General features: G+C 50.2%; 2 protein-coding genes across 2 annotated transcripts in view; both read right to left on the bottom strand.

Moving 5' to 3' along the window:
- The window catches only part of Lcn10 (lipocalin 10), a 3,278-nt gene extending 2,335 nt beyond the window's left edge, over positions 1-943 (bottom strand). Inside the window, exons 1-2 of the mRNA XM_031373326.1 lie at positions 842-943; positions 58-197 (exon numbers count right to left, since the gene is read on the bottom strand). Coding sequence (XP_031229186.1) covers positions 58-197; positions 842-943 — 242 coding nt within the window. The remainder of the gene's footprint in view (positions 1-57; positions 198-841) is intronic.
- A 1,496-nt stretch (positions 944-2,439) lies between these two features.
- On the bottom strand, positions 2,440-7,196 carry Lcn6 (lipocalin 6). The gene is made up of 6 exons (XM_031373325.1): positions 7,104-7,196; positions 6,790-6,929; positions 3,707-3,777; positions 2,998-3,108; positions 2,694-2,795; positions 2,440-2,465 (listed from the first exon to the last, which is right to left on the bottom strand). The coding sequence occupies exons 1-6, from the start codon at positions 7,194-7,196 to the stop codon at positions 2,440-2,442; spliced, it is 543 nt and encodes a 180-aa protein (XP_031229185.1).
- Positions 7,197-11,525: the final 4,329 nt, after the last annotated feature.

Here is an 11,525-nt window from a genome sequence, read left to right as displayed (position 1 = left end):
AGCACACCCCCTCACCGGCTGAAGGCGATGACCACCCTGAGCAGCACACCCCCTCACCGGCTGAAGGCCATGACCACCCTGAGCTGGCCTGTTTTGTGCAGCTTGACCACAGATGCCCCCAGCTTCCTCTTGTCTCTAGCCGGTAGGAACCCCTGGGTGTCTGTGGCGATGGCAATAATGTACCAGAAGCCTGAAAACTGCCAAGGCACGGGGGAAGGACAGTGTGAGCCGCTACACCACGATGCCTGTCTAAGCTCCCAGCCAGAGGGTAGACCTAGTAAGTGATTCTTTCCCAAGACCCAGACCACATCTGTGTCTACAGGGGAGTACTGCCCTGTCTGTCCACACAAGACTGAAGAGGAGCAAGTGCTTGGCTTGTCAGGTGGCCCAGAGGCTGAAGCCTGGGCTGGGTCCACCCTACCCACCTCAGAGGCCCCTTCCCTCTTGTCCTCCCTGTGACACGAATGCTCAGTCCTTCCACTTCCACTTCCCCTGAGCCACTAGCCACAGGCTCTTCCCTACAGCAAATCCCTTGCTCCTAATAACCCTGTGATTGTGTGTGCTATGAGTAAAGCTAGCCACTATGCCCACAGTCCTGCTTCAGGACACATCTAGTGCTTGGCTCTGCACCCTGCTATTCCTCTTACAGCCTCAGCTCCTTTGTGGAGGTGTCTGTGAAGGGGTCCCAGGGCTGGGGCCGTGGTGGGAGAGAACAGGGAACCAACGTAGCTGGACTCCACAGCTGCCGGGAGCATTACCTCAGAGGATCTCACAGCCAGAGCTGGTCCTTGCAGTCTTTAGCCCTAGAACCTAATGAAGTACCAAGGGGCATGTGGCTCACCTTGCTCCAGTTGAGGGTCTGGGCCTCCTTAGGGAAAAACTCCTGTGTCCAGGACACCACAGCCAGGACTAGGGCTATGGCCAAGGCCATCTCCAGCTTCATCCTTAGCTCAGTTTAAACCTATATCTCGCTGTATCTGCCCTGTTGTAGAGTGAGGGTGAGTCCGACTCCGGAGTCTCAGGCTGCTTCGATGGGTGGGGAAGAGGTGAGCAGGCGTGGCTTCAGCCTGGCTATTGTTGGCTCCAGCAGACATTGGCTGCCTGGGAGGGACCCAGAAGACGGACACCTCAGTGTTCTCAGAAGCCATATGAAGGCTGCTCCTCATATCTCTCACTACTGAAGGGCTAGAAGTATACACACCTGCATACTACTGCAGCCTGGAAGACCTCCCCCAGCCCTGGTGCCTCACAACTCTCATAACCCAGGTGAGAGGCAGAAGCCTAGATTGCCTCTTGGGCATTTATGCACACAGAGCAGCAGGGATGGAAGTAGTGGCAGCTAGGCATAAACTTTGGGACTCCCTTCCCAGGGCTATATATAGAGTCTGGGGGATACTGATGCTCTTTCAGGGCAAGGAAGAGGTGGGGAGGTGCACTTACATGTGTACAAGCTTTGACCCCCTCTTCCTTACCCGACCGACATGTGTTACTTTCTAATAGATGACATCATTCCACCATTTCCAGACCTGATATCCCATTTATAATGAGGGCCCACAGGCTCAACCCTTTGGGAGGTCCATGCCAACACCATCAGCCCCATGCCCACTCCCAGCAAGCAGCTAAAACCATGGGCAGAAAAAGAAGAGCTAGAGCCGTGGTTCCATCTCTCAGCTAGGAAGCTTGTGGATACTGGCCTCCCCCTCTAGACCAACTGTGGATTCTGTGTCTCCCCGCTAGGCAGCCTGGATGCTAACCCACTAGGCTATTGGTGGATGCCATCTGTGCTCTCTTACTGTGCAGCACTCACTTGCCTTCCTGCTCAGAGGCATAGATGGTTGGAGTCTGATAGTCCAGTGGCTGCCTTAATAATGTCCTGAGCTATTCAACATAGTTCTTGCCTAGCCAGGCACCTCAGCCTCTGCCATTCCAGGGGCTATATTTTGCCCCCAGTGAAAAACTACCAGCCCTGTCTTCAGACTCAAAAACTCAAGCAAGGGAATTCTTCAAATCCCTTTGTCTCTGAGCCGGCTCTGAGGTTCCATGGTCGGATCTCTGGCGATGTCCTCTTCCACAGCACAGGAACCACCCCAGCCCCAGAGAAGACACATCGTGGCAGATTTACTTGTGAAATCACTTTATTTTCAACCCAAGCAAGAGCAGCTAACCAACACCAGTACCACCAGCCACTGTGCAAAGACAGTGCCTGCCCACCTCCACCAGGATGCCAGGATGCTGTAGTGCTATATCCAGAGTGTGGCATTCACTGAAAACCAGGACAGGTGTTGGGGTCGAGCTTGTGATAGCCATTGTCCCCACCTTCTGTCACCTTCCCACCGGCAGAGCCATGGGCTACACAGACTTTGAAGATGGTCCACCCAGAGCACCTGGCTCCTCCTGCTTCCCAGGGAGGTGAGAGTGATGCCCAGAAAGGTGGCCTACCTAGAGGATCTTGTGTGCACAAGTGACTGTAGAAAAAGCAAAACATTGTGAGAATAGGGCTGTAGAAACTCCCAGGACCCTACCCACAAGCCTCTTTGAGGAGTCTGTCCACACAGCCTGACTATGACAGGGCATAGGGGATCCCTTGAGAGCCACAAATCAGGGAAATCAGAAGTGCCACCATTACCCTGGTCACTCCTTACGTGCACCAGAACTTTCTGTGCTCTCCTGAGGCCCATACTAGCAACACTCACAGTCCTTCTGCAGCTGAGCCTGCTGTTGAGATGAGAAGCCCAGACCCTGGATCCATTTGGTGAACAGCTGCATGGCCTCGTGGCTGGCCATCTCTGTCCGACCTGGGCATGAAGAAGCAGCCTCTGAGAGGTGACCAGAGTGTGGCTGTGACCCCTGCCCCTTTCTTTACCCCAATCCCTAGCCAACCTCAGAGTGGCTAGGGGCTTGGCCCTGTATGTTCCTCACTAGGGGCTGAGGACACAGAGCATTCACCTGGGTCTGGAGTGCCAGGGACTCTGAGCAACCTTGCCAGACCCCACTTACTGTACAACTCTACTGTGTTGAAGACCTCATCCCCAAATTCCAGCTGTGTGAAGATGACGGCGTAGTCTTTGAAGTTAGTGCCCAGTACCCGATAATCCAATATACCCAGAGCTAGAAAGCAAATGAAAGATCTAGGGGTAGCAAGGGGAGCAGGGCCATTATGCCAGCTTGGACTGGCCACTAAGATGGGAACAGATCCAGGGTAAGACCTTATCCAACCTCAGCAGAGGTCTCAAGCTCTGTCCCCAGGTCCCTGACCCCTACATTGTGCCAGCAAGAAGCAGTTATTGGTTGCTAGTTGACAGATGGACAGCTGAGTGTTTGTCCCATCTCAGCCTGGGTTGACTAAAGACCAAGTGGGTCACCTTCCCCCAGTCCTATCCTGTTGTAGGAAGAACACCACTAACCAGGCACCCTTTCTTCGAAACCCACAGGGATCGAGACTAGGATTCCCACAGGCATCTGGGCACACAGGGATGGGGAATTTTAGGTCTTAAGACCTCTGTTCAGGGACCTCTTTCCCACTGAAGATTGACCCCAAGGTCCTGACTCCTGGATCCTTTAGCTACCCACAGAGCTGGGCCCAGGGCTCTGGAGCAGAGTGGTCTCCTTTCCACCAGGCCTGGCCCTGCCACCTGCAGTGTGAGAATGCACAGAGGGGCTGGCCTTGCTGGTGATCTGATGATCGGGACCCAGGAGCATCACTCACAGGGATTCTCAAATACCCATCGGGAATCTTGCTTCAGCAGCTCCACAGTGCTCTGATGACATCCACCTGGCCTAGGAGGAATGGGAGAAGGGCCACTCAGAGTCACACCTTGCCCACCAGTGGGGAAGGCCTCACCTCTTTCATGGTGCCTGGGTTACCCAGAAACCCCACTCTAGGGTCTGAGAAGCACTAGCCATTCCCTTCATTTCCCAAGGGACCCACACTGTTAGGTGCTGACGACTCAAGAGACATCAGCCTGCCTGCGATTCAAGTGAGGTGCCACGATCCCTAGTCCCCCATGGTGCCAGGCTCTGAGGTAAGACACCACAGGAGAAATGCAAGAAGGTCTGCTAGGCAAAACAAGTGGCTTCAAAGATTGCTGGGGACAAGATGTCTGCAGTGGGAGATGCTGCGGAGTTCTGAAGGAAGAGCCATGCATGCTGCTGCAGCAGACACGGAGGGAAGAACACCTGAAACCCCAGCAACACCCAGGTCTGCACAGACATCCGAGGGACAGTGTAGAAAAGGAAAAACAAAGAAAATTTACCCAGCAGGGCAGTGTGAGACTGCACAGCAACCTGAGTGTATCTCACATTTCTATCCCAGGCCAAATCCTAGAAATATAAGAAAGAGAAAGGAGTCCCTCCCTACGCCATGGCACATAGAACCCTCAGAAGCAGAGGCTGGCACACATGCAGTGCAAAAATTAAAAAAAAAAAAAAAAAAGGTTCCCCTCAGGCCCAGAGAAATAGCTCAGCAGTTAAGAGCACTCACTCACTGGTCTGTTACAGGGGTCTGTTATTCGGTTCCCAACACTCACATGGTGGCTCACAACCATTTGTAATTTCAATACCATGGGATCTGATGACCTTTTCTGACTCTTGTGGGCACCAGACACACATGGTACACAGACATGAATGTAGACAAAATGTTCACACACATAAAATATTTTGAAAAAGACCCCTGACATCAGAAGATCAAACTGGGAAATATATTTGTAACTAGTTTTTATCACAGACTAATTAAACTCCCCTTTCTCACCAACAAGTAAGAAACATTGTAGAGAAACAAATATGCAGAATACTGAAAGAGAGCTCACTAGGAAGGAAGCATAGAAGGCCTATACATGTTTGAGCTCTCTGTATCAGGGACAGGTACAAGTGCTGGGTGGTGAGCCATCTATACCTACACTCCTAGCCTGGGGAGCTAGAGGCATGGGCCTACCCAATTACAACAGGATGGGCTCTGTAGGGAGATTTCTCAGGGGTCTTCAGTCCTTGGATGGGAGACAGAAAGCACAGAGGAGGTATCACTGGCTGGGAAGAGGATGAGGAGCCAGTGGAACTGGATGTTACAGTGTAGATCTGGAATGTCCCCATAGGCCTTATGTAAACTTGATGTCTTTGCCAGTACTGGAGGGAACAAGTAGAGACTGGTACGAGGAAGCTTGGTCACTGGAGATGTGTCCTTCAAGGGGAAATTGAGATGACTCCCTTTCTTCCCCTCCTCCTCCTCCTCCTCTTTCTTATCTTCTCTCTCTCCTTCAAAGCACCATGAAGTGAGTTGCCTCTTCCACGTGTCCTCTACTATGATGTAGTAAGCTACCATAGTCTCAAGACAACAGGATCAGTGGTAACCAAGGACTGGGACCTTTGAACTCATGGGCCTACGTAAACCTTCCATCCTTATACATTGTTTATCTTGGGTATTTTGCCATGGTGATGAAAGGTTGCCTCCTGGGGACAAACTTTCCATTTGGGAAAATGGTGGCGAGAGTGGTCACTATGACACAGGGTGACAAAGCACTCTTACAAAGTAGGAGTCACAAAACAAAGGCCCTAGCTGGCCAAAACTGGCTGACCAAAACAAGGTGGAAGAGATGGACTCAAGTGCCTGCCTTTACAGATTCCGGTTATTAACTTCTCAATACATTTCAAAGAACAACAAACAAAGAACTAATAGAATAGACGACTCTCCTGAGATCCATCCCACACTACACAGGCCCAAGACTGCCCAGATGCCTATGAGTGTTTTGTTCTGCTGGCCTCACAGAAACCTACCTACCCATTCGTTATTGAGCAACTTTGGCCAGATATGTGGTTGGTGTTCATAAAAGCTACTCGGAAGATGCACCTTAACTGAGACCTCTCTGCCCCTGCTCCTCCATGTCTTCCCAGGCCCATAGGGGAAAGAGGCCCTGCCATCCCCTTCTCCAGCAGATTAAGGGGACTGAGTAGTCACTCAGGAGGAGAGAAAGGCTTTCTCTAAGCCCCAGGCTGCCTCCCTGGCAGATCAATTGAGCCACATTTAAGAGACATTGATCCTAGCCTGGCAGTGATGGCAAATGCCGTACATCCCAGCAGAGGGAAGTATACTTCTGAATCCAAGGCCAGCCAGATCCATCAGTAGAGACTATGGTGGCTCTACAGAACAAATTCCAAGACAGGCAGGGCTATGCAGAGAAACCCTGTCTCAAAGAGAAAGAGAGAGACAGTCAGAGACAGAGATGAAGAAACAGAGACACAGAGAGATTCCACTTCCCCACCACCCCACTAGGTCCCCCAGGGCCTGCTGTGTGTGTTAATCCACTAGACAAGAACAGCTTGACCCCATAGGCCACTGGCATGAAGACTTGATGACCTCCTTCCTGAAGAGATTGACTTTATGACCAACCAGGTAGCCCTGAGGACCAAACGCATGGACCAACTTCCACAGGCTCCAAAAGGCTCACAGAAGGGCTGCATGCAGACCAGTGCCAGCCAAGCCATCAAGGACAAAGGAGTATAGAGGCCAGGGGCACAGATTCAAGAGGCTGGCAGAACATGAATGAGCCAGCGTCCAGTAAGAAGAGGAAGTGCAACAGATGCAGAGAACATACTACTCTAGGGAGCTCAGGAGAAAGAGGAGAGTGGCCTGGGAGCCCAGGAAGACAGGGAGCTTTCTCTGGAAAGCACAGCGGGGTGGGGAACATGGGGTCCCTGCCCCATGCATCCAGGAGCACCCAGGTAGACAAACCCTGCAGCCCCTCCCTCTGGTGATGGTGTTCCTTCTGAGGAAGCTTAGCACGGAGATTACCAACTCACCCATGTTGAGAGGACTGAATTCTCAATTTGTTATCTGGAGTAAGAGTCACCACGACACCTTCCACATTTTTCATGTCCTTCTCCACCATGAAATCCTTTGCACGGGAGGCCACAGCCAGGATGTACCAGGGCCCAAGGAGCTAGAGGAAGCATCAGCTAGACACCTAGCTGTCTTCCCTGAACGCTCCCTCCGCCACACAACTCCAACTCCCTCCATCCACAACTTTACACACTGACCCTTGGGGACCCAAAAGCTGTGTGACCTCAAAGGTGGGGCCTGGCCCCTAGGACCTGCTGTCCTGAAAGGCTGTTACCTGCTTCGGGTCCAGCCTTCCCAGCCATACTGCCTGCAGCCAGGTCATAGAGACCAAAGCAAGAAGAGCGGCAGTCAGAAGGATCACCTTCATTCTCCCAGAGGTGCTGGCACACTACAGGATGTCTCCAACCAGGAAACAGTTTATGCCTCTGAGTGACTTGGTGTGGGTGGTCACTGGCTGCCTGGATATCATCCCGATCTTTCTCAAAGCCAAATTACTCAAGGTGGAGGAGGGCGCTGTTAAACTGTGGTGCCCAGCGAGATGAGAGAGGCCCAGGATCTGTTCTAATCAATAGTATGATGCCAAATTCCATGTCTGTCCACACCTTCTTTCCCGGGAAAGTTCAGGAGTAAGCTGGCCACTTTGCCTTCTCCCCAGCTGAGTCTGTTCTTCACCAACAGGCCAAGTAGGCCAGAGTACCATCCTTGACCAAGCAGGTCAAGTCCAAGTCCTGGCTGGTCAAACTCAAGTTGTCTGTCCAGAAACTGCTGTCTCGGACATCTTCTGTTCCAATAATCAAAAACATAAAAAACTGCCTCTAAGACTTTTATACGTCTCCGTCATCACCCCCACTGGCCCTCACAACCTTGTGCTTTGCTGGCCTGTGTCCTTCCACTGGCTCCAGCAGCCAGTCCTGCAGCCAGACTGTCTTGTTCACTCTGTTCCCATGTCTGGATCTGTCCATTCTCCATGCATCTCCTGCTGGGCCAAAACTACCTAAGGGCCAGACCCTTAGGCCCCTCGGAAGCAGTCTGCAGCCTGGACTACCCACCATCAGATCATCAGAGCTACTGAGAGCAGAAGTTGTAAGTGGACTGTATGTGGCCCACTGTCCTGGAGGGGCTGGGGAGGTGGTAGGGAATTGGCCTCTAGCCAAGACCTTGGCTCACACTCATAAAAGTGAGCGGGAGGGTTGGAGAGATGGCTCAGTGGTTAAGAACACCGACTGCTCTTCTGAGTTCAAATCCCAGCAACTGCATGGTGGCTCACAACCATCTATAACTAGAGATCTGACTTCCTCTTCTGGAGTGTCTGAAGACAGCTACTATATATATATATATATATATATATATATATATATATATAATAAACAAAATCTTTTTTTTAAAAAAAGTGAGCAGGATAAATCAGAACCCGGGTAAACATCAACTACTTGCTCTGTTTTGTTCAGTAACCCAGAGTCAAGCCTTGATCCTGGGTTAGGATGGCTCCTGGCTGCTAACCTCCTAGACTCCTGATGAAAGGAAAATTAAAATTCCTCTTAGGAAGATAATTGTTCCAAAATTCCCATACTAATCTTCAGCTCAATGCTATCTTTTTTTACATTTATTTTATTTATTTTATGTGTATGAGTACACTGTAGCTGTACAGATGGCCATGAGCCATCATGTGTGTGGCTGCTGGGAATTGAACTCAGGACCTTTGCCAGCCCTACTTGCTCTGGCCTGCTCAATTCCAGCCCCTCTCCGGCTGGACCCCTGCCAGGAGCCAAGACTACCTGCTTTACAGATGGGAGCAGTTTTCTCCATGAAAGTCAGAGACAAGTGGGTGCTACTGTGATGGACGGCACAAATGTCAACTGTGCTGAACCTCTACTCCCCCAACCCCCAACCTCCAAACGTCGGTGCGGAAAGTGGAACTAATTGCCCTCACCAAAGCCTTGGAACTTGGGGCTGGCAAGAAAATTAACATCTACACAGATAGCAGGTGTGCCAGTATGCCTTTGCTACAGCCCACATTCATGGGGCTATATACCAAGAGAGAAGACTGCTCACATCAGAGGGAAAAGAAATTAAAAAAAAAAAAAAACAAGCAGGAAATCTTGGATCTCTTGGATGCCCTGATGAAGTTTTAAACTGTGAGTATTATTCATTGCCCAGGACATCAGAAAGAAAGAGACTCAGTGGCTTGGGGCAATAACCAGGTAGACCAAGTGGCTGGAGAAGTGGCTATGCAGGAGCCTATCCTGGTTATGGGCCTGCAAGAGACACCTGCTGGGAAAAGTATATATAATGGACCTCAGGTTTTGGGCCAGAGAGATAGTAGAACGGTGTAAGGTATGCCAGCAAGTAAATGCTTATGTGGCCAAGAGTAAACAGGGCAAAGCACCTAGGGGAGAACAGCCTGGAGTATATTGGGAGGTTGATTTTACAGAGGCCAGGAAAAAATAGTTATAAATACGATCTAGTGTTTGTGGATACTTTCTCTGGATAGTTTGAGGTTTTCTCCACCAAGCAGGAAACAACTACTATGGTAGCCAAGGAGATATTAGAGGAAATTTTCCCGAGGTTCAGAGTGCCCAAGGTAATTGGATCAGACAGTAGTCCTGCTTTTGTCTCTAAAGTAAGTCATGGATTGGCAGAGATATTGGGGACTAATTGGAAGCTCCATTGTCATGCTGTCCCCAAAGATCAGGGAGGGTAGAGAGAATGAACAGAACCTTAAGAGAGAACTTAACTAAACTGTCCTTGGAGACTGGCACTGACTGGGTGGTGCTCCTTCCCCGGCCCTGTTCTGAGCCCAGAGCACCCCCTACCATTTTAACCTGACCCCTTTTGAGATCCTGTATGGGACCCCCACTCCCTTGACCCCAGCTCTTGACATACACACACACACACACACACACACACACACACACAGACTTTTCAGGCTGACAAGGATTGTATGGCAAGCTTTCCAGATCAGCCACCAGGAATTGTAGCCTACATTTAGTGCCCTGTATAACACAGGTACCCCAGAGGTTCCACACGAGTACCAAGTTGGAGATTGGGTATATGTTAAGAGGCATTGTGCTGAAAACTTGGAAACAAAGTGGAAAGGGTCATTCCTAGTGTTGTTGACCACCTCAACCTCTGTTAAAGTGGATGAATTTCATGTAACTGCCTGGATTCATGTAACTCACATCAGACCAGCACCTGTGTCTGACACAACTGGATAGCAGCCAGACACCTGAGCAACCCCCTCAAGCTCAAGATCACCCACCCTTCTGCAAGGCTAAAGAAACCATGAGATGGCTATGGTGTATCTTCCTTCTGGTACTGAGCCTCAGCAGCCCCCATAACCCTACCAAAGTGACGTGGCAAGTACTCTCAGCCACTGGGGAACATAGCTTGGTCTGTGGTTCCACAGAGGAACACCCACCTTATATCTGGTGGCCAGACCTTGTCTTTGATCTCTGTAAGTTAGTAGTGGGCTTTGACTCCTGGGATACCCAACACTAGAGACACAGGGGGAGGGATTGCCCAAATATACGGGATGAGGGACTTGCGAATTTAAACTGTGTCCCAGAAGCAGCCTTGAAGGGTGGGGCTTAAGGTGCTGACACCCAAAGTTGAGGAATGTCTTCAAGAAACCACCATATATATTTGTTCCCCCTAGATGGGAGAAGCCAGCAGCAGGCCAATGGAGGAGAGGTCCAACCACTTTTTTCTGTGCTACCTGGGAGTGTGAAACATAGGGAAGTACATACTGGAGACCATTTCGGGAGTAAAGATTCAATGGCCAAGGTGAGAGAAGGGCTAGCCGAGCGAAAGAGAGAAAGAGAACAGAGTCACGGCTGGTTCGGAGTCTTGGTTTAACTCCTCCCCTTGGTTAACCATCCTCATATCCACTTTGATAGGACCCCTAATTGTTCTGCTGTTGTTGACCTTTGGACCCTGCATACTGAACAAGCTTATAGCCTTCATAAAAGAGAGAATAAAAGCAGTGTGGCTGATGGTCCTGTGCCAACAATATGAGACCCTGAGGACAGACCTGAAGAATATGAGTTAGTCACCCAAGACCCCTGAGCATAGCTCCAGGATTGGAGCTTGTACAAGAAAAAGCAGGGAATGAGGGACACTAAGGGGTTTTACAGCTTCTCCTTCCCACTTGTGGTCAAGGCTAGGCCAAGTTCCATTCTCCATTCACAGGAACATTCTTGAGTAAAAAACATTCTCAGAATGTACTAATTGTCACCTGGCCCCCTGGAAAGTCCCAGGTAGAGTTCAAATGTGTGTCATGCTTGCTAGCCAATAGTTAATAGCTAGTCAACATGCTTAGCCAATAAGTCTGAACTGTAACCTTGCTAATGTAACCTGTGCCCCTAAAAAGTATAAAAGTAATAGCCATTCAGGGTCACCTTCTAGTAATTCACCTTGAAGGACTAATTAAAGGTCAACCCCATGCACCAGAAAATAAATCGATTGCTTTTGCATTGATTTGCATCTTGGTGTCTCACTTGGGGCATCTCGAAGTAAGTACCACCGACTGAGAGTCAGGGTCTTACAAAATGAGCCAGTTCAAGCCAGGTTGGATTAGAGGATATTAAATGCAGGTTTACTGGGCAGCTGCTCTTTGGTGAGTTCAGTGACCCCTAGCACGGAGACCAAGGAAGTCACCATGGGGAGGGGGAGAAGGGGAAGAGAAAGAGAAAGGCTA

This window comes from Mastomys coucha, unplaced genomic scaffold (genome assembly GCF_008632895.1).
Source record: "Mastomys coucha isolate ucsf_1 unplaced genomic scaffold, UCSF_Mcou_1 pScaffold15, whole genome shotgun sequence".
Classification (NCBI taxonomy): Eukaryota; Metazoa; Chordata; class Mammalia; order Rodentia; family Muridae; genus Mastomys; species Mastomys coucha.
This window is presented reverse-complemented; position numbering and strand designations above follow the sequence as displayed.

Excerpts from the sequence above, each read along its gene's own strand:
- Lcn6 (XM_031373325.1), bottom strand. The coding sequence starts at position 7,196 with ATGAAGGTGATCCTTCTGACTGCCGCTCTTCTTGCTTTGGTCTCTATG. Across the intron at positions 3,778-6,789 it reads ATTCAGTCCTCTCAACATGG|GCCAGGTGGATGTCATCAGA; the intron begins GTGAGTTGGTAA and ends CATTCCTCCTAG. Across the intron at positions 3,109-3,706 it reads ATGGGTATTTGAGAATCCCT|CTCTGGGTATATTGGATTAT; the intron begins GTGAGTGATGCT and ends TTTGCTTTCTAG.